Genomic DNA, 23,177 nt, shown 5'->3' with positions numbered 1-23,177 from the left:
TGATTTTAAGAGAATTTTGAGCTCCCTTTAACTTTAGTTTAGAATGTGTTCGTTAGTTCTGTCCAACTAAAAAAATCTGTTCAAAAGGTGAATTAGGCTTGAAACAAATACCGTAAATGTATAATAATCTCTTTATCTCAGTAAAGAAGGCTGAGTGATTTGGCAGGAGGTATGGGTGATTTCAGGTATTCGTTTAGTGTGTGGTGCTAGAATGTCATATATATATATAATTTATTTGTGATAACACCATATCATGTGCCACTTCTACTTTAGATAGGTTGGAAACTATAGGCCTTTGAAAAAAAATGTAACTTTTTAGATTTGATTTTCCATGGGTTAAATTTGCTTCTTCTATGTCTTTGTATATGGCCAGCTTGTTAGTGACTTGTTAAAATATTATTCACATTCGGAAATAAATGACACATTTAGTGAGAATGGATTTGTCATTTTTTCTGACAAATGCATATTTTATTTTATACCTTGACTTTTAAAAATTCAGACATTTGAGTCTTGAGTTTACTATGCAGTGGAGTTAGGACTGCATTTCTTCTTGGATATTCCTCTGTATTGGCAGGTTTAGGAACTCAATATTTTCTTTTTATCCTTCTTATATTTGTAAGGCAAGAGGAATGATGGTGATTAAGAGGCAACAGGTACCATTCTGCTAGTGGACTTCTTTTGTAATAGAGATGATCCTTACTCTAAGAATTTCCTGGCAGTTTAGATCTTGATTTCTAAGGTAGAATTGGTTATTTCGTTAGTTTAGGTTTTTTTTTTTTTTTTTTTTTTTTTTTTACTCCTTTAAGAACAGTAAGTGGTGAAAGTGGGTACATTAAAAGCAGAGGAAGGCTCTTCGAGTCAGATTAAGTATGGACTGTTAAGTATTAACTCAGTAATAGCACTTTATTTTTGTTACCTAGGAAACAGAAGTAGTAAGATCTATTGGATTCTAAAATATGGAAGAATAGTTAACTTTGCACTACAGTACAAAGCAAATATTTACAAATGTTCTAAGTGACATTATCATCTCTGTATATGGTTATTTTCCCGTATGACTGGTGGTTTGTGAGAAAAAATTTATTGTTCATGTACTTTAAAAAAAAACTCCCAAGTGTGTGTTATCAGTTTGATCACCAGAGTAAGGGGTTATTTCATGTTTTCTCTTTTATTAAGTCATCTAGATGGCTTGGGTTTGTTACACTTTTTACTGATTTATTTTTTAAGCTTTCCCATGCTCCCCATGAGGAAATAATGTATGTATATTCTAGAAATTTGGGCAAATACCAGCAAATAGAAGAATGGAATAAAAATCACTTCTAGATATGCTATGAGAAGGATGTTAATGTGAATGTTTTGGTGTATTTCTGCCCAGAATTATTTTTTTTCCTAAATAATATGGGCATTGAGATATTTAGTTTAGGTTCCTGAATGGTATAACTTGTAATAAATATTGATTAGAGACTTCATTTTTCAGTGTTTTATCCCCCCTTAGGACGTAGGTATTAGCCTCTTTCTCTATCTATCTATCTATCTATCTATCTATCTATAGATATATGAAAATTCTTAAAATCTTGTGCATATAAAATAATCAGAATTAGAGTATTTATAAAAGGTTATTTCTGCGTTATTAGTAAAAAAAACACACTCACGGGTCATGGGAATGATTGATACATGATGGTTGAAAACTTGTATTAATGGTGTGCCAAGTTGAGTGGCCTTCAACTTTTTAACTGATGTAGGAAGCTATGAAACTTGGAGGGTAAGATGGAAACATTGACAAACACTTAACTGTAGCACTATAATTTTCTTCAGAAATAAATGTTCTCATTTGTCCTGTAATGTCTGAAAATACTGCCAAAGCTAGAAATGTGTTTAGCTTTCTCAGCAAATTTCTTAAAAGGATGTTGTCATAGCCAACAATCCAGAACTATCATTATTCTTAAAATTGATCTTTACCTGCTTTTGTTTGCCCTATTCCCTTTGCTGTAACTCCTTGAATTAATTTGCAGCTTTATCATATAAAGCAGTATTGTGTTTTAGTTATCATTTTAAATAGAAGATGATTCAGGAGAGCCTGATAACTGCTCTTCATTTCCTTCCTTTTTTTCTTCATTCTCCTACTACTATCAACTTCTAAGCAAAGACAGGACTTACAATATAGACTTAATGCCTGGCTTCTTCCATGTGCAGCAGGTGTGTATCAGGGGAAGAATTTAAGGAGTATTATTTTCCTACTTTGAAGGCAGGCTTTCAAAATTTGAGATTAAAAATTTGAAGAATGATTCAAGGAAACAGTATGGCAAAGAATCAACATGTGTATGTTATATGTTGTACCTACATCATTAGTGCTCTGGATTGTTAATTTGGTACTTCAGATTTGGTTGTAGGTGAATAAAGAGAAGGATAGACCATGAGATGCTGCAAATTAAATATGTAATTATCAAATTTTTATTGAATAATTTAGTCTTTTTCATATAGTGAATATTTAAAATTTATCCTCTTTTTTAAAGAGCTACCAAAATCTCAGATAATTTTACAGGAATGAAATTTTCTTTTCAAGTTAATTGGGAAAAGGTGACAAATAATTAGCATTTTGCATTAGTGTGGTACATTTGTTGCAAATTATTAAGCAATATTATAAGTATAGTAACTAAAGTCCATAGTTTCCATTAGGGTTGACTCATGTTGTACAGTTCCATGGTTGCTGTATTTTTTTTTTTTAATTTTGTACCAAATAAACATTTTTTGCTTTAGTCTCACACATAAGTTAAAGTTTTAAAATATTAATTACCGTCTATTTTCAACACCCTGCATTATTGTCATTCCTTTGTTCTTCCTCATGCAAAACATTTTTAAATTTATACATTTAGTCACTATCGTTATACGCTCTAGGCATTCCTAGATTATATACCATCTCAGTCTTTATCATCTGTCTTTCCTTCTGATTTCATTTGTGCCCCCAGGCGGCCTCCTTCTATCATTCTCACATTCAGCTTCATTCAGTGTTATGACATTATTGTATTACAGTTAGGTAGTATTGTGCTATCCTTTTCTGAATTTTTACAGTCATTCCTGTTGCACGATCTGTATCCATTCAGTTCCACTTACCCAGTATCTACCCTATTTCTATCTCCTGATGACCTCTGTTCTTAATTGAAATTATCCAAGTTCATTCATTAATGTTAGTTCTTCTCAGTGAGGCCATACAGTATTTGTCCTTTTGTTTCTGGCTAATCTCACTCAGCATAATGTCCTTAAGGTCCATCCATGTTGTTACATACTTCATAACTTTATTCTGTTTTACAGCTGCATAATATTCCATCTTATGTATATACCACAGGTTGTTCAGCCACTCATCTGTTGATGGACGTTTGGACTGTTTCCATCTCTTGGCAATTATAAATAATGCTGTTAGAAACATTGGTGTGTGAATGTCCATTTGTGTCTTTGCCCTCATGTCCACTGAGTAGATACCTAGCAATGGTGTTGCCGGGTCATATGCCAGTTGTGGTAGTTAGATTCAGTTGCCAACATGGCCTGGTGAAGGCACCTACTTCTGTTGCTGTGGACATGAGCCAATGGTATGTGAACCTCATCTGTTGCTGATTATATCTGCATTTGGATAGAAGGTGTGCCTGTTGCAATGAATATTTGACTTAATTGGCTGGTGCTTAAATGAGAGAGCTCAAGGTAGCACAGCCCAAGCAGCTCAGTATACCTCATCTCAGCACTCGCAGCTCAGCCCAGGGTTTTGGAGGTGCAGAAAGAAATCACCCTGGGGAAAGTTGTTGGAACCCAGAGGCCTGGAGAGAAGGCCAACAGAGACCACCCTGTGCCTTCCCACTAAGAAAGAACCTCAGTTGAAAGTTAGCTGCCATTTCTCTGAAGGACTATTGAAATACATCCCCCTTTTTAAAAAGCCAGTCTGTCTCTGATGTGTTGCATTCTGGCAGCTAGCAAACTAGAACAGCAGTTCTATACTTAGCTTCCTGAGGACCCACCAAACTGCCTTCCACAGCGGTTGTACCATTTGACATTCCCAGCAACAGTGGTTAAGTGTGCCGCTTTCTCCACATCCTCTCCAGTGCTTATTGTTTGTTTTATTGATAATGGCAATTCTGGTGGGTGTGAGATGATATCTCATTGTGGTTTTGATTTGCATTTCACTAATAGCCGGGAAAATTGAACATCTTTTCATGTGCCTTTTGGCTATTTGTATTTCCTCTTCTGAGAAGTGTCTGTTAAAGTCTTTTGCCCATTTTTTAATTGGATTGTCTGTCTTTTTGTTGTTGAATTGAACAGTCTTTGTATATTCTGGATACTAGACCTTTATCTGATATATCATTTCCAAATATTGTCTCCCATTGTGTAGGCTGTCTTTTTACTTTCTTGACAGAGTTCTTTGATGCAGAAAAGTGTTTAATTTTGAGGAGTTCCCATTTATTTCTTTGCTTGTGCTTTGGGTGTAAGTTCTAGGAAACTTCAGTGCTCATGCTTTGGGGTATAAGGTCTAGGAAACTGCCTCTTATTGTAAGATTTATAAGATATTTCCCTACATTTTCTTCTAACACTTTTATGGTCTTAGATCTAATGTTTAAGTTTTTGATCCATTTTGAGTTAATTTTAGTATAGGGTGTGAAATATGGATCCCCTTTCATTCTTTTGCATGTGCATGTCCAGTTCTCCAGGCACCATTTATTGAAGAGACTGCTCTGTCCCTGGTGAGTTGGCTTGACTGCCTTATTAAAGATCAGTTGTCCATAGATCAGAGAGTCTATATCTGAACACTGTTCAATTCCATAGGTCAGTATATCTATCTTTATGCCAGTACTATGCTGTTTTGACCACTGTAGCTTCGTAATATGCCTTGAAGTCAGGTAGTGTGAGAGCTCCGATTTAATTTTTCTTTCTCAGGATACTTTTAACTATTTGGGGCACCCTGCCCTTCCAGATAAATTTGGTTATTGGTTTTTCTATTTCTGAAAAGTCAGTTTTTTGGATTTTAATTGGTATTGTGTTGAATCTGTAAATCAATTTAGGTAGAATTGACATCTTAACTATATTTAGTCTTCCCATCCATGAACATGGTATGCCCTTCCATTTCTTTAGGTCTTCTGTGATTTCTTTCGACAATTTCTTGTAGTTTTTTTGTATAGGTCTTTTGTATTTTTAGTCAAGTTTATTCCTAAATATTTTATTCTTTTGGTTGCAATTGTAAATGGGATTTTTTTCTTGATTTCCCCCTCAGATTGCTCGTTACTAGTGTATAGAAACACTACAGATTTTTGAGTGTTGACCTTGTAACCTGCCACTTTGCTGTACTCATTTATTAGCTCTAGTAGTTTTGCTGTGGATTTATAGGGGTTTTTGATATATGGTATCATCTCATCTGCAAACAGTAAGAGTTTTACTTTTTCCTTTCCAAGTTTGATGCCTTGTATTTCTTTTTCTTGTCGAATTTACGACACATTGTTGAATAACAGTGGTGATAGTGGACATCCTTGTCTTGTTCTTGACCTTAGGAGGAAAGCTTTCAGTTTTTCCCTGTTGAGGATGATGTTAGCTGTGGTTTTTCATATATTCCCTTTATCATGTTGAGGAAGTTCCCTTCTATTCCTATCCTTTGAAGTGTTTTCAACAGGAAAAGATGTTGTATTTTGTCAAGTGCCTTTTCTGCATCAATCGAAATGATCATGTGTTTTTTCTGCTTTGATGTGTTGATATGGTGTATTACATTAATTGATTTTCTTATGTTGAACTATCCTTGCATATCTAGGATGAATCCTACTTGGTTATGGTATATAATTATTTTAAGATGCTGTTGGATTCGATTTGCAAGAATTTTGTTGAGGATTTTTGCATCTATATTCCTGAGAGAGATTGGTCTGTAGTTTTCTTTTTTTGTAGTATCTTTGTCTGGCTTTGGTATGAGGGTGATGTTGGCTTCCTAGAATGAGTTAGGTAGCTTTCTCTCCTCTTCAATTTTTTTGAAGAGTTTGAGCAAGATTGGTACTAATTCTTTCTGAAATGCTTGGTGGAATTCACATGTGAAGCCGTCTGGTCCTGGACTTTTCTTTTTGGGAAGTTTCTTAATGACTAATTCAATTTCTTTACTTGTTATTGGTTTGTTGAGGTCTTCTATTTCTTCTTGAGTCATTGTTGGTTGTTCATGCCTTTCTAGGAAGTTGTCCATTTCATCTACATTGTCGAGTTTATTAGCATAAAGTTGTTCATAGTATCCTCTCATTACCTCCTTTATTTCTGTGGAGTCAGCGGTTATGTCTCCTCTTCTATTTCTGATTTGTTTTATTTGCATCTTCACTCTTCTTTTTGTCAACCTCGCTAAGGGTCCATCAATCTTACTGATTTTCTCATAGATACCAACTTCTGGGTTTGTTGATTTTCTCGATTGTTTTCATGTTCTCAATTTCATTTATTTTTGCTCTAATCTTCATTATTTCATTCCTTTTGCTTGCTTTGGGGTTAGTTTGCTGTTCTTTCTTTAGTTCTTTCAAGTGAACAGTTAATTCCTCGATTTTTCCTCTTCCTTCTTTTTTGATACAGGCATTTAGGGCAATAAATTTCCCTCTTAGCACTGCTTTGCACATCCCATAGATTTTGATATGTTGTGTTTTCCTTTTCATTTGCCTCTAGATATTTACTGATTTCTCTTCTAATTTCTTCCTTGACCCACTGGCTGTTTAAGAGGGTGTTGTTGAGCCTCCATGTATTTGTGAATTTTCTGACCCTCTGCGTATTACTGATTTCCAACTTCATTCCTTTATGATCTGAGAAAGCGTTTTGTATGATTTCAATCTTTTAAAATTTATTGTGACTTGCTTTGTGACTTGGCATATGGTCTATCTTTGAGAATGATCCATGAGCACTTGAGAAAAAAGGTGTATCTTGCTGTTGTGGGGTGTAATGGTCAATAAATGTCTAAGTCTAGTTCATTTATTGTCTTATTCAAATTCTCTGTTTCTTTATAGATCCTCTGCCTAGATGTTCTGTCCATTGATGAGAGTAATAAATTGAAGTCTCCAACTATTATAGTAGATGTGTCTATTTCTCTTGTCAGTGTTTGCCTCATGCATTTTGGAGCATACGGTAGATGTGTCTATTTCTCTTTTCAGTGTTTGCCTCATGTATTTTGGAGCATTCTGGCCCAGTGCATAAATATTTATGATTGTTATATCTTCTTGTTGAATTGTTCCTTTTATTAATACAGTGTCTTTCTTTGTCTCTTTAACTGTTTTACATTTGAAGTCTAATTTGTTGGATATTAGTATAGCTACTCCTGCTCTTTTCTGATTGTTATTTGCTTGAAGTATCTTTTCCCAACCTTTCACTTTCAATCTATTTTTATCCTTGGGTCTAAGATGCATTTCCTGTAGACAGCATATAGATGGGTCCCATTTTTTAATACATTCTGCCAGTCTATGTCTTCTGATTGGGGAGTTTAGTCCATTAACATTTAATGTTATTACTGTATGGGCAGTACTTTCTTCTGCCATTTTGTCTTTTGGATTTTGTATGTCATATCTAACTTTCCTTCTTTTTACCTTTACTCTTAGTCTTCCTTTCTACATTCTTCTCCACACCTTTCTCTGACGTTTTCTACCTGTCTCTAGTGCTCCCTTTAGTATTTCTTGAAGAGCTGGTCTTGGTCACAAATTCTCTCAGTGATTTTTTTCTGAAAATGTTTTAATTTTTCCCTCATTTTTGAAGGACAGTTTTGCTGAATATAGAATTCTAGTTGGCAATTTTTCACTTTTATTAGTTTAAATATATCATCCCACTGTCTTCTCACCTCCTTGGTTTCTGCTGAGAAATCTAAGCATAGTCTTATTGGGCTTCCCTTGTATGTGATGGACTGCTTTTCTCTTGCTGCTTTCAATATTCTCTCTTTCTCTTTGACATCTGATATTCTGATTAGTAAGTGACTTGGAGTATGTCTATTTGGATCTATTCTGTTTGGTGTACGCTGTGCTTCTTGGATCTGTAATTTTAAATTTTTCATAAGAGTTGAAAAATTTTCAGTGGTAATTTCCTCCATTAGTTTTCCTCCTCCTTGTCCTTTCTTTTCTCCATCTGGGACACCCAGAACACATATTCATGCACTTCATGTTGTCATTTAGTTCCCGTAGTCCCTGCCCATATTTTTCCGTTCTTTTCCCTGTATTTTCTTTTGCTTGTCGGATTTCAGATGTTCCGTCCTCCAGTTCACTAATCCTATCATCTGCCTCTTGAAATCTGACATTGTAGGTTTCCATTGTTTTTTTCATCTCTTCTACTGTGCCTTTTGTTCCCATAAGTTCTGTGATTTATTTTTTCAGACTTTTGATTTCCTCTTTTTGTTCATTCCTTGCTTTCTTTAAATCCTCCCTCAGTTCACTAATTTAATTTTTGATGAGATTTTCCATGTCTGTTCAAACATCTGGATTAATTGTGTCAACTCCTGTATCTCATTTGAATTGTTGGTTTGTTCCTTTGACTGGGCCATATCTTCAATTTTCCTAGTGTGAGTCGTCATTTTTGGCTGGCATCTAGGCATTTAATTGCCTTAATTAGTTTATTCTGGAGATTGTTTTCACTTTTTTTACCTAGGATTTTCTTGCTCGATGAATTTGTTGATCTACCTGTTCATTGACATTCAGTTCAGCTTATTCTGGACCTCTAGCTTGGGTTTTGTTAACAGATCAGAATTTTTCAGTTCTTGATTTCTTGTTTCTTGCCCTGTCTATATGGTGTCTTCTTTTTTTTTATCCCCTTAGGAGCATCTATTTTGGTATTATAGACCCCAGTCAGATTTTCCCAGACTAAACTGGCCTCCTGTTAGGAGGAAAGAGTCACCTGCATCACTTTTCCCTGAGGGTGAGACCCAGCAGAATGAACGGCTTTCCTATGAAGTCTCTGGATTCTCTGTTTTTTCTATCCTGTCCAGTGTGTGGGGCTTTTCTGCTTGTGGGTCCCCCCAGCATAAGTGATGCAGTAACTTCAGCAGACTGTCCCTGCTGGGGTCATGGTGGTGACAGAGGAGAGGTTGTAGGCTGGCTTTAATTGCTTCACTTTTCCAGACTGTGGGGTCTGAACTCCTTGAGGGAGGGGTTCCACCCCAGCTGGGTCCCACTCCTCTCCTGGGGAAGGCACAGGCTCCAGACAAACATGCAGACAAGCTTAATTCTGCCTGTGCCTGGGGCAGTGGAGCCTGAAAAGCCCTGCAGCTGTATCCAAAGAGCAGTCAAACGCTAGAAACACAGCCACCAAAACGAAAGACAAAAATTCTTTAAAGAGCAGGACGCCTGTTTCTCAGGTTTGCCAATCAAGTGTTTAAGTTGGTATGTTGTTCTGTGTATCACCAGGTCCTGTGTGGCCCCTCCTTTCACTTCAGGGCCCAGACCTTTTTAAATCCAAAAAAATGTCTGTTTTTCTTTTCTTTTTTTTCCTTTTCCGTCAGCCTTGCCCCCTCTGTGCTGGGGCAAAAACCAGCGACCTCCACTTTTACTCGAGCTGAGGGCTTATTTTTAGTAGTCAGAATTTGTTAATTAATTCTACAATTGGAGTTTGGTTGTGCTCAGCCCATGTTGCTGGTAAAGTCTCTTTCCTTTCCCCTCTGAGAAGCAGCCTGTTGGGGAGGGGTGCCGGCTGCTGCGGCTTGGGGAACTCACAGTCCTGGGTGGGCTTGCAGCTGGTCCAGACTGGGGTACACTGTGTGTTCAGTCACTGACATGGCCCCAGCAGTTGTTCTGTACTGTTCCTGGCTATTTATTAGCTGCTCTGGAGGACGAGCTAAATCGCACACTTCACTAAGCCGCCATCTTGGCCTCTTAAAAACTTTATATAGTGGTAACATATTTCCCATTTTAACCACTTTTAAATTATAATTTAGTGCTAAATATGTTCAAAACCGAATATTCTTAGAGGGTGTTCATTGCTGAGTGTCTAGATTTGGAAATAGTGGGCTTTTTAAAAGTGAGTTTTGTGACTTGAACATTTAATCAGAATTATAAGACTAGGTAAACCCAAAAGTGTCAGTATGCAAAATACTGTACCAAGCTCATTTCAAGAATATCTAAAGATAGCAGATGTGGCTAAGGGGTTTTATACATTCTAACATTGTTATTATGCAGTATATGTTATATAGTATGTCTGTTGTACTTAAAGTCTGGAAACTCAGTACCTGGCATTAGGCCAGATTACATTTTAGGTTAAAGACACTGTCCTCTACAGAACTATTCTCTACACCAGTTTGGTTGTCCCCATGGCCACCTGCCCTTTTTTTTTTTTGGCTTGGGCAGGCTTTGGAATTGGGTCTCCAGCATGGCAGGTGAGAATTCTGCCACTGCGCCATTGTTGCACTGCCCCCACCTGCACTTTTAATCAGCGGTTTATAAATTCTACCATCCCCTGACTCACAGAACTCACTGAAAGTGCTGTACTCAATATTTTATAATGTTACTATAGTAAAAGGATACAAATAAGAAGAGTCAAAAGAAGAAATGTTTAAAGTGAGGTCTGGAAAGGTCTCAAATGCAAACTTCTTCTCCAAGTTGATGTGTGTTATCAATTGTGGAAACTCACCTTAAGTATCAGTTATCCCATTTATATGGGGTTTCATTTCCTAGGCTGGGATCACTGCCCACAATCACTGCCCATGTAGTTGAACTCAATTTTCCGTCCCTTTCCCCTCTCAGAGGTTGGGATTGATCTGATGTTGCTCAAACCCCCAACTCCCTAATCATGTGTTGGTCTTTCTGATGTAAGTGATTCCTCTCTGTCATCTTGCTAACATATGAACTATCATGGTAGTTCTGGGTTCACTGCAAATAACAAAAGACACTCCCATCATTGGAAATCCCAAAGATTTAAAGATTTTGAGGTTCCCCACCCCCAGGTGCAAGGACAAAGGCCAGATCCCTTTTTGGAGGCCAAATTCATTACTATACAATGTGACAATACATTAGCTATTTGTGTTGACTTATGCTTATATGTTGTATTTCCTGAATTTTAGGCCTGCTGCAAGAAAACAAAACAGAACAAAACATGGCTGCGAAAGAGAAACTGGAGGCAGTGTTAAATGTGGCCCTGAGGGTGCCAAGCATCATGCTATTGGATGTCCTGTACAGATGGGATGTCAGCTCCTTTTTCCAGCAGATCCAAAGAAGTAGCCTCAGTAATAACCTTCTTTTCCAGTATAAGTATTTGGCTCTTAATATGCATTATGTGGGTAAGTAGTATACACCACATTTTCTAACCTTACAATGAGCATTCTGATTTATTTTATCTTTGTGTAGTTTTTTTTTTTTTTATTTAAAGAGGCTCTCTTGGGGGTGACTCTTAGGCCTAAATTTTAAGTAGACTTGACCTATCCTTTGTGGGGTTAAGTTTCATGGGCTCAGCCTATAGCTTTGGTTGTCCACACTGCTTGTGAGAAGCTTGTGTACTTTTGAATTTGGGTAAAATGAGTTTCAGTCACATTGAAGTGATCATGATACATTCATTGCTGAATGTTTGTGAATCTTGTTTATAGTCTTTATCTTACCATTGCCTGTAAATTATTAGGGCAGTAATGATTTATTGCTGAATGAAACTAGAAGGCAGACAAAAACATTTTAGATTTTAATACAGTGAAATGTAAATAATGAGAATTGCTTTTCCAGAACTTGGCCATTCTAATTTGTCATTGTTTTTAGTTTTGGTAGTCATTCACAAAGTATATTTAAATATAATGTTCTTTATTGTTCCTTGAGACAAATTTTCTCTGGTAAATAATATACACTATTCTGAATCTTGGTGTCTTTTTTTTTTTTTAACTTAATGTATCATGAAATAAACCTTTGTATTGTTTTTTAACATTGATACTTGGTGTTCTGTGAAATACTAGATTCTGATCTAATGTTGAGGCCTTATTCCCCCCCTGCCCCCATTGTTTTACAGCTGCATAGTATCCATGTACCATAATTTATTGAACCAATTACCCCTTTGGTAAACATGAAGGTAGTTTCAGTGTTCTATTATTTCATACAACCTTATTCTAAATAACCTTGTATAACCATAATTTCAGTAGGTGCAAATACTACTCTGGGATAAATAAGTAGAAGGGAAATTGCTGGGTTAAAGTGTATATACATTTGTAATGTTGATAGTTATTGCTCTCTATAGGGTTTTAGCATTTTGTACAAATAATTTTTGAAAGACCTGTAGTCCCACATCCTTGTTAAAACAGTGTGTTAAACTTTTATATTTTGGCTACTGTAAAAAGTGAAATATAAAAACCTCAGTGTAATTTTTTTCCAGGTTGGAGTATTACTGCCAATAATCCTTTATTAACAAGTATATTTGAACTTTAGAAATGGAAGGGATTTAATCATTTTTTTTTAATGGGGGAAGAAAAGTCTTTTTCATTAAACACACCTTTTTTCTTTTTTTAATGAAGTTTTATTGCAATGTATTCACACACCATACAGTCTATCCAGAGTATATCATCGATGTCAGTGCAGTTTTGATTTGCACTTCTTTTATATAAATGAAGTTGAACTTACATGTTTAAGAAGAGTTTGTATTTCCACTTCTAAAAGCTGTTGGTTCATGTCCGTGCCTACTTTTCTATGAGATTGTTAGCCTTTTTCTTATCAATTTTGGAAGTTTGGTATATATTAGGGAAATTAGTCCTTTGTGATAAGTTGGAAGTGTTTTTTCCAGTTTCGTTTTGCTTATGATTTTTTTGACATGCAGTAATTTTTTTTTTAATTAACATGGTTGGATTTATTTTCTTATAGTAGCTTTAGAATTTAGAGTCTTAGAGTTAGAAAAGTCTGCCTTATTCTTGAGTTTATAAAGAATTCATCATGTTTTATTATATTATGTGGTTTCATTTTCTGTGTTAAATCTTTGCTTCATTTAGAATTTATCTGCATGTATAGTATGTTATAATCTTAATTTTTTCTAGATGACTACCCAGTAGTCTCCACATATTTATTACATGGTTTACTTCATCTCTTCATAACTGATTATTATATACTGAATTTTCACATTTATTTTGCTCCATTTCTAGATTTTTTTTTTTCTGTTCTCTTAGTTTGTCTGCCTATTTGTAGACCAGTAGCACAGTCTTATTTATTGAGGATTTAGGTTATATTTTATTATACAGTAGGGTTAGTCCTTTCATTGTTCTTTTTTTCCTCCCTCAGAGTTTGTCTGTTACTGTTTACTTTTTCATATGAATTTAGAATTATCTAGACTGGTTGATTCCAAAAACAAAACAAACATCCCTGTTGATCTTTTTATTGAAATTGCATTGTTATTAAAATTTTAAGATAGGATGAAAAAATAGCTTAAGGATAGTCATTTAAGAGGATTTTACATGTTAAAGATTTCTTTTGAGGTCTTCTGGAGTATTTTAAAGTTTTTTGGAAATTTGTTAAGTTCATTCTTAGGTAATTTCTTAGGAATTTGGTCTTTTTTACTACTATTGTAAGTTGATTGTACTTTATATGGTCTGATTGTTATTAAAGAGCTTAAGAATAAAGTATAGGAGTGGTAAAGTTTGTGTTTATAGAATGTAATTGTACCTTCAGCTTTGAGACATTCTGTTTGTTCTGCCTGAGAACAGCAAAATGGCTGTCCACATATAAAACTGGTTGGATGTTGATTGTAGGACTGTTTTGCGGCAGGATAGGCTATGTAAAGGGAAATAAAATAATATTAGAAAGGTAGGGCAGGGTCATTTGTGAAGAACCCTGAATACACATGGGTATTTTGCTTTATTTGGTAGGTATAGGTGGGCTTATGAAGGCGTTAGAGCAGTTGAGCTACATCTTAAAGATTAATTAGGCAGTAGTGTGTAGGATGATGAATTGGGGAAGGGAAAAACTGGAGCTGAGAAAACCAGTCAGGATTTTAGATGAGAGGTATAATGAGAGCCAGAACTAGGGTGGTAAAAGTTGGAAAGGAAAGAGTGGATGTAACAGTCATTTCTGTTGAAACCGCATGCACTAAAATCCCTGAAGTGTTAAACTCGGGCTTCATTTGATTGCTCATTCTGTGGACCTTTCTGTGTTTATGAAGCTGTTGCCCATTCCTTTCTTGATTTTTTCTCCTGACTCTCTGATCATTCCTTCAGACTCTTGATGTTTGTTCTTTAGAACGCAAATGTTAATAATGCCCTGAATTTGGATTTAAGTTTTCATCTCTTTGTTTGGGTGATCTCACATAGTTTGGCCATAATCTGTATCTCCACACTTTTCAGTTTTTGGACCATGTTAATTTATGATTCCATGGCACCCAGTTCAGACCGCCACCATAGCACTAAGTACTATACTGCACTTTAAGAGTCCATATGTTTGTCTGTTGTCTTCAGTATTCCTAGCACCAAGCTAGTTCCTGATACTGAATGAGTGAATTTCTAAATGCCTATTTTACATCTCCACCTGAATATCTTACATACACTTCAGTTTGATATCAATCAATGAACTCATCACTGTGTTATCTCACCTCAAACCTTCTCTCTTCCTTCTGTATTTCTTATATTATTTAATATTAATAACAAAGCTCTATCCTTTGTTATTTAAACAGAACTGTTTTCATTTCTTTGTTCCCAACCACTCACTTATATATCATCATTAAGACTTATATAATTGTACATCATGTAGCTGACTGACCCCATCAACTTAATACGCAAAGCTACTGCTTTAATCCAGGCCCTCTTATTTCCATACTACAGTAACTTTAAATACCTAAAATTGCTTTTTAGGAGAAATTCTTGCATTTTGTACAGAGACTCATCAATGTTGTTATAAGCAGATCATCATTTTTAAATGCTACTGGTTTTTTAATTTATAAATTACTGTGGGTTAGCTTTATCATCATTAATTCAGTTTGTGGGCTGTTTGGTTAATCCTGTAGAGTGAATAATGATGCATTTTTATCAGCAGTATTTTTGGCTTGTATTTTTCCCATAATTAGATTGCACATACATATAATTCAGATGATTCATACTGCTTTTGTTTTAGCATAAGTATTTATAATCCCTTAAAAGTCTTCTTTGTATAATATATTTTACTAGTATCACCGAGTTACTTTTCTACTGGAGTATGAGAATGGGGGCATAAGGGAGCTGTAGGATTTTCGTGTTTTTTTTTAATTATTATTATTTTTCTTTTTTACCTCACTCAAATGAGTCCTTGAAGAATTTGAGAGCATTAACCCAGAGGGCAAAGTCTAAACTCCATAGGATTATGTACAGGGCTTTATATTGAAGCTTTAGCCATCAGTTCGATCTACCCATTTCATTTGTACCAACTTCTAGTCTATAAAATTTACTCACCCCTAAAAATGTCACTTTTTGTTTTTTGCTTTTATAAATTTTGTACCTCCTATTCTCTTTTCCTGGAATGTTTTTTTTAGGCTGGCAAATGGATTCCATTTGCCTTTTGAGATTCAGATCAAGCTTAATCACTTGTTTGTACCACCATAGCCCTTGTAATGTTTATCAGTAGTATTAATATTTTCTTTTCTCTATGTTTATCTTTTTGCTACACTGTGATTTCTTCACTTTATTCTTTGTATCTTCCATGCCTAGAAATATGTATGGCTTATACTTGACATTTAATAATGTTGGTTTAATGACTGGATAATTGAGAGAATGAATAAATGAATATGTTCTATCTAGATGATTTAACAATCTATTTTATAATAAGATACATGCAGGGAAAGGTAAGAATGTTCTGCAAATGTTAAAATAGAGTAGATTGAGTAGAGTAGATCAATGAAAGGGAGTGGTAAGGGATATAGAAAAAAGATGGGGGGAACCAAGGTTAAAATATATTGGGTAGATCGAAATACTAGTGGTCAAGGAGAGGGAGGGGTAAGGGGTATGGTGTGTATGAGTTTTTTTCTTTTTTCGTTTTATTTATTTTTCTGGAGTGATGCAAATGTTCTAAAAAATTATCATGGTGATGAATATACTATTATGTGATGATATTGTGAGCCACTGATGGTACACTATGTATGGAATGTTTGTATGTTAAGAATGTTCGTATTTGTATGTTGTTTTGGTTTGTCAATAAAAAATGTTCGGGGAAGGAACCATGGTAGTTACATTAAAAGACAGAATTGAAGGAGAGGTTTCATGCAGTAGGCTGATTAGAAAATCCTTCAGCTACAAAATACTTACTAAATATAGTAAAACATCCTTTTAAATGCCTCTAAGGTCATTTGAGATAGGGAGTAACAAAAAAAATATGGGGGAAATTATGTTTTAAAAAGTAAAGACAAGTAGACTTGTCCATGGAATTGAGGAGCTAGGTTAACATGAGAGACTTAAAGAAGAAGAATTAGCGGGAATTACTTATAATGGAATAAAGATGACTCTGGTTTGAAGTTAGCGTGAATGGGATTTAGTAGTGGGAAGAGAATGAACTAGCTTGCTGAGAGGAGGAGGGAGTTCAGTTTACTTGTCAAGTATAAAAACATTTAAGTGGAATATATCTCCGGCACCGTGAGGTAAGGGAGATGTACTTAGCATAAGAAATGAGTATGTATTTTTGTTTATATAGTAGGCGCTCAATAACTATTGGTTGATAACATACATTTGGAAGGGAATATTTGAAGCAGCAAAATAGATTCTCTGAGCTTGATACTTTGTGGAAGAAAAGCAGAAGTTCAGGGACCAAATTTCCTGTGTCCATTAGAGAAGGTGAAAACAAAGTGGAGGGGAGAAGTCAGAGAATAGAAGGAGGTCCTTATTACGGAAGCTAAAGAATAAGAGCATTTTGAGGGTAGTACTGTAGATGCTAGGACAAGCAGGATGTCTAGATTTTATATGTAGGTAATTGTTGACTTCCAAGTTTCTTTACAGTAGAAGGAATAAAGCTAGATTGTGGAACGTAAAATAAAGAAATAGGTGGTTAGGAAATAGAAGCAATGGGTACAGATGGGTTGAAACATTTTGCAGTGAAATGAAAAAAGTAGGTAAAAGATACAGGAGAAATTAAGATTAAGAGAAGTCTGAGTCAGATGGAAGGGGCAGTCCTAGGAACATTAAGAGAACCAATTCTTCCTGAGGAAACTAGAAAGAATGAGAGAATTGGTGTAGAATGCATGGGTAGAAATCGAAAGGTAGATTAAAGGGGTCATGTTGCGCCTTTGTGTGATGTATTTGATTATAAAAATAGAAGAATCCATACAAAAGAAGTGAAAAATGCTTGATATTTTCAACAAAACCATCCAGTGATATTAATATGATAAGCTTACTTTGGTTGTAAAGTAAAAAAACTCAGAGGTTGTTAAAACTGATAAAACAGAAATAATTTACTTCATACTTGCTGTTAGAGTATAATTAATTGGGAAAGAAAATTAGAATCATATTTTATTTATATTTTTTAATTTCTGCCACAGGTTACATCTTAAGTGTTGTGTTACTAACTTTGCCCAGGCAGCATCTGGTTCAGCTTTATTTATATTTTTTGACTGCTCTTCTCCTCTATGCTGGACATCAAATCTCCAGGTAAGAATGTGATCTCCTTTTTGACCTCTATGGCTGAATTTAAAGTTTATCTTTACCAATAAAATACTTTTCATGAGCGCTTTTCAAAAGGTAAAGTTTTCCTTCGTAAGTATCTAAAACAGTTTTTTTTTTTTAATTTTGTTTTTAATATACCAGTTGTGGGTTTATAGAAAGTACAGAGTTCCATATCCCCTGCCCCTGCATTTTCTGTATTAGCATTATGCATTAATGTGGTACCTTTTTTAAAATTGATAAAACAATATTATTATAATTATATTAACTACAGTCTGTAGTTGACATTAGGGTTCTCTCTTTATGCCATTTGGTTCTATGGGGCTTTAAAAAAATTTGTATTCTAGTAAAAATATATACAACCTAAACTTTCCCATTTTAGCCACTTTCATGTATACAATTCATTGGTGTTAATTGCATTCACAATGTTGTGCTAGCATCACAAAAATTTTGTGATACCATCCATTATCAAAACATTTTTAACTCCCCAGTAGAAACTCTGTACTAATTACTCATTATCTTCTCATTCCCCACCCCCTTCCCTGCTCCTCCTGCTAATTTCTATTTTAATTCCTTAGTATGAATTTACATATTCTGATTATTTCATATTAGTCATTTAATGTTTGTCCTTTTGTGTCTGGCTTATTTGACTAAACAGTACGTCTTCAGGGTTCATCCATGTTGTCACATTTATCAGAACTTTGTTCCTTTTTACTGTTGAATAATATTCCATAGGATGTAGATCCTCATTTTGTTTATCCATTTTCCAGTGATGGACACTTGGGTTGCTTCCATCTTTTGGCAATTGTGAATAATGTTGTCATGAACATTAGTGTGAAAATATTTGTTTGAATTTCTGCTTTCACTTATTTTGGGTTTGTACCTAGAAGTAGGATTGTCAGGTCATGTGGTAATTTTATGTTTAACTTTCTGTGGATCTGCCAAACTGTTTTCTGCAGTGGCTATACCATTTTACAATCCCACCAACAGTGTTCAAGGATTGCAATTTCTCCACATCCCTGTCAACACTTGTTATTTTCTGTCTTTTTAATTGTGTGGTCCTAATGGATATAAGGTGGTATCTAATTGTGGTTTTTATTTGCATTTCATTGTGATTAACGATTCTGAGCATCTTTCATGTGCTTATTACCCATTTGTATATATTGTTTGGCCAAATGTTTGTTCAGGTCCTTTGACCATTTTTTAATTGGGTTATTTGTCTTTTTGTTGTTGAATTGCAGGAATTCTTTATATATTCTGGGTATTAAACCCTTATTAGTGTATGGTTTCCAAAAGTTTTCTCCCATTTTGTGCCTCATTGTTTCACTTTTTTGACAATTTTTTTGCACGAAATTTTTTAATTTTGATGAAGTTCTACTTATCTGTTTCTTTTGTTGCTTGTGCTCTGGTGTAAATTCTAAGAAACCATTGCCTAACACAAGGTCCTGAATATGGTTTCCTTTGTATTACTTCAAGGAGTTTTATAGTTTTAATTTTTACATTTAGGTTGTAGACTGATTCTGAGTTGACTTTTGTAGATGGTGTGAGTTGTAGGGGTCCACATTCATTCTTTTTCATATGGCTGTCCAGTTTTCCCACCACCCGTTTGTTGAATACAGTATTATTTCCCCATTGAGTACACTTGGCACCCTTGTCAAAATTCAGTTAGCCGTAGGTATGAGGGTTTATTTCTGAACTCTGTTTGTTTCCGTTGGTGTATGTGTGTCCTTGTGCCATTGCCATTACCATGCTGGTTTTGTTTTGTTTTTCCATGAATGCCTTTATTTTATTATTCATCTACCCATAACATTGATAGAGGGAGTGTCTGTCATGATTTTTACAATCACATGGTCACATGATAAAAGATACACAGTTGTACAATCATGTCAAAGATCAGTGTTACTGTATTACAGTTGAACAGTTTTGGGTATTTCCTTCTGACTATTCTGATACACTAGAACCTAAAAAGAATTATCTGTATAGTGAATCAATAGTCATAATCATTTGTGTAAATCCTAATTTCTCAGATATCCCAACTCCCTCTCATTTGCTCATTCTCTCAGTCTTCAGAGTTATCTGGGCAGTAACAATTTTAACTTCTTCCTGCTGGAAGAGGGTATTGACTTTATGGGGTAGAGGAATGAAGTTGGTTGATATTCTTGGAAAGACTGCATATGTTTGGGTTTCAGGACTTATCTGGTGTAGGAACCACTGGAGGGCTTAAGTATCTGTGAGAAACTTACCAAGTAAAACATTTATAGAGTCTTACAGAGTCCAGGGTATTCTTTAGAGCTTTCAGAAATACTGTTGGTTTGGGGCTTGGCATACTGTGGCAATTTGTAGCATCTGGCTGAAGCTTGGATGAGAGTAACGTCCAGATGACCTCTCGACTCTAGCCACTGAAACTTTATGTTGTTTCATTTCTTTTCCCCCTTTTGGTCAAGAGGACATTCTCAATCCCACAATGCCAGTTCCAGGCTCATCCCTGGTACTCATGGCCCATGTTGCCAGGGAGACTTATGCTCCCGGGAGTTATGTCCTCCATATGGGGGAGGGAAATGAGTTTATTTGCAGAGTTGGTTTAAAAAGAAAGCCACATCTGAGCAACAAAAGAGGTTCTCTGGGTTTGCCTCTTAGGCATAGTCATAAGTAGGCTTAGATTCACCATTGCCAAAATAAGTTTCATATGGGCAGGCCTCAAAATTTAGGGTGTGGCTTAATAAATTTGAAGTCCTTAATGCTTCAGAGAATATTAGGAATTCCTCTGGTGGGAAAGTTTAATAGTTCCACATTTTTTACCTCCAATTCCTCAAGGGGACTTTGTAAATACTTTTTAAATTTCTTCCTCAAATACTCAGGAATGTATCAGGGTATTACATTAACCTGTACAGAAGAACAAGATCTTATTCCCTATTCTGCGTTCCATGTAACTAGGTTGCTTAAATACTGACCAGAGAGATTCCATTAGATAGTGTACTATAGAACATATAAATTTTGGACAAAATTAATATCTCTTCCTTTCGTTGTACACAGAAGTTGGAGTTTTAAAATACACATAATATCATCCTTTAACCTGTATTCTGATTTACCTTAGTCATAGCCAGATCTGCTTCATTCATATCTCTAATTGAAGTCTTATCTTTTTCAGCTTCAGTAAAGGTTGCTGTATGGAGTAATGCTGACTTTCAAAGTTGCAAAACTCTAACTCTGAGTCCCAAATGTCACACAGATACCCAGAGTTCCAGGGAACTACCAGGTTATACACAAGAGCACAGCATCTCAGAATTTATAAATAACAGTTAAAGCTCAGGAATAAATGTGATTGCAGTAAGAGCTTACAGTCTAGCAGCCTTTATTGAACATTGTGTACCGTTTAATCATTGATTGCCCAATCCCTGCCCACTTTCTATCTCCTGATAACCCATGCTATCAAATTGAGAGTTTGCTCATTATAATTCGTTTATATTAGTGAGACCATACAATACTTATCTTTTCACTTCTGACTTATATCCTCAATGTTCATTCATCTCTTTGCATGCATTATGACTTCAATCCTTGCTGTAGCCATACAATATTCCATTGTATGTATATACCATAGGTCACCCTTCTCTTCATCAGTCGCTGTACCCTTAGGCTACTTGTACCCATTGGCAGTCATGAATAATGCCATCATGAACACCAGTGTGCAAATACCTATTCATGTCCCTGCTTTCAGTTCTCCCAAGGCTGTACCTAATAACAGGGTTACACAGGATCATATAGCAACCCTATACTTAATCCCCTGTGGAATCACCACATGGCCCTCTAGAGGGGCTATACCATTCTGTTTCCCTACTCACAGTGAATAGGTACATCTCCCTCTCTATATCTTCTCTGGTACTTGTATTTCTGTTTATTTTTCAAACAGTTTTACTCATACACTATATAATCCATCCTACATGTACATTTCTTCTGCAAAGTAAAAAGAAGAGAAAGAAAAAAAAGGAGCAACCACAACACAAAGGAAAATCCTGTACCCTTCCCTTATATCCCCCTCTTATTGATATTTAGATTTGCTATATTGCCTGTTACACTTAATGAAAAAATATTATGTGTTAACTCTAAACCTAGTTTGGATTAATTGTATTTTTCCACTTACCATCTCATTTAAAGAAATATTATTATTGAGAATATCCACACATGTACAGTCCAACCATATTATATAATCAGTGGCTCACAGTATCATCACAAAGTTGTGTATTCTTCACCATGATCATTTTTAGAACATCACTCCAGGAAAAGAAATAAAAAGAAAAAAAGAACTCATGCATCCCATACCCCTTACCCCTTTGTGCTGGTTTGAAAGGATGTACGTATCCTAGAAAAGCCATGTTTTAATCCTAATCCCATTTTGTAAAGGCAGCCGTTTCTTCTAATCCTCATTTAGTACTGTATGTACTAAATGTGCTTAATTAGATTATGTGTGCTTAATTAGTTTATGTCCATGGAGATGTGACTCAATCAAGAGTAGTTGTTAAACTGGATTAGGTAGAAACATGTCTCCACCCATCCGAGGTATGGTCTTGATTAGTTTACTGGAATCCTATAAAAAAGGAAACATTTTGGAGAAAATAGGAGATTCTGAGAGAGCAGAACAATATAGCCATGAGAAACAGAGAGCTCACCAGCCAGTGACCTTTGGAGTTGAAGAAGGAAGATTCCTCCGAGGGAGTTTCATGAAACAGGAAGCCAGGAGGGAAAGCTACATGCCTTTCCAGGTGAGAGAGAAACCTTGACTGTGTTTGCCATGTGCCTTCTCACTTGAGAGAGAAACCCTGAACTTCATTGACTTCTTGAACCAAGGTATCTTTGCCTGGATGCCTTAAATTAGACATGTCTATAGACTTAATTGGGACATTTTCACGGCCTTAGAACTGTAAACTAGCAACTTATTAAATTCCGCCTTTTAAAAGCCATTCCGTTTCTGGTATATTGCCTTCCGGCATCTAGCAAACTAGAACACACTTCTTCTCATTGACTCACAGTATTTCAGTTTACCCAATTTTTACCCTTTATCACCCCCCATTTTTATTTTTTAATCCTTTTTTTAAACACATCTGTCCATACACAGACCATCCCATTTTAAGCACTTTGCAATGGTGACATTCATTTGTTCTCCCTCAGGTTAATACTTTCTTATATTTGTATATTTAATCACCATCATTGTCCACTCTAGATTTTGCTGAGTTATACAGTCCCAGTTTATATCCTCTGTCTTTCCTTCTGGTGTTATAAATGCCTGTTTGCCTTCCTCTGAACCATACTCACAATCAGCTTTGTTCATTAGACATTCAATATTGTGCTATCCATTTGTGAATCTTTACAGTTTTGTTAAACATTCTATACTCCTTCAGCATCACATGCCCAATCTCTACCCTCTTTCTATCTCCTGATAACCTGTGTTCTCAACTTTAACTGTCAGAGCTTGCTCACTATAGTTAGTTCATATTAGTGAGACCATATGGTATTTGTCTTTTTGTTTCTAGCATATTTCATTCAACATAATGTCCTCAAGTTTCTTCCGCAGTGTTCCATGTATATATCACAGTTTATTTATCCACTTATCCATTGATGGACGTTTGGTCTGTTTCCATCTGTTGGCACTTGTGAATATTGGTGC

General features: G+C 35.5%; 1 protein-coding gene across 3 annotated transcripts in view; it reads left to right on the top strand.

Annotated features, from left to right (window-relative positions):
- RNF145 (ring finger protein 145) overlaps positions 1 to 23,177 on the top strand; it is a 76,187-nt gene that overhangs the window by 2,780 nt on the left and 50,230 nt on the right. For all 3 annotated transcript variants that reach the window (XM_077137558.1, XM_077137557.1, XM_077137556.1), the window contains exons 2-3: positions 11,012 to 11,227; positions 17,398 to 17,506. In XM_077137558.1, the coding sequence (XP_076993673.1) occupies positions 11,044 to 11,227; positions 17,398 to 17,506 (293 nt within the window). In that variant the 5' untranslated portion in view covers positions 11,012 to 11,043. The remainder of the gene's footprint in view (positions 1 to 11,011; positions 11,228 to 17,397; positions 17,507 to 23,177) is intronic.

This window comes from Tamandua tetradactyla, chromosome 20 (assembly GCF_023851605.1).
Source record: "Tamandua tetradactyla isolate mTamTet1 chromosome 20, mTamTet1.pri, whole genome shotgun sequence".
NCBI classification, from domain to species: domain Eukaryota; kingdom Metazoa; phylum Chordata; class Mammalia; order Pilosa; family Myrmecophagidae; genus Tamandua; species Tamandua tetradactyla.
This window is presented reverse-complemented; position numbering and strand designations above follow the sequence as displayed.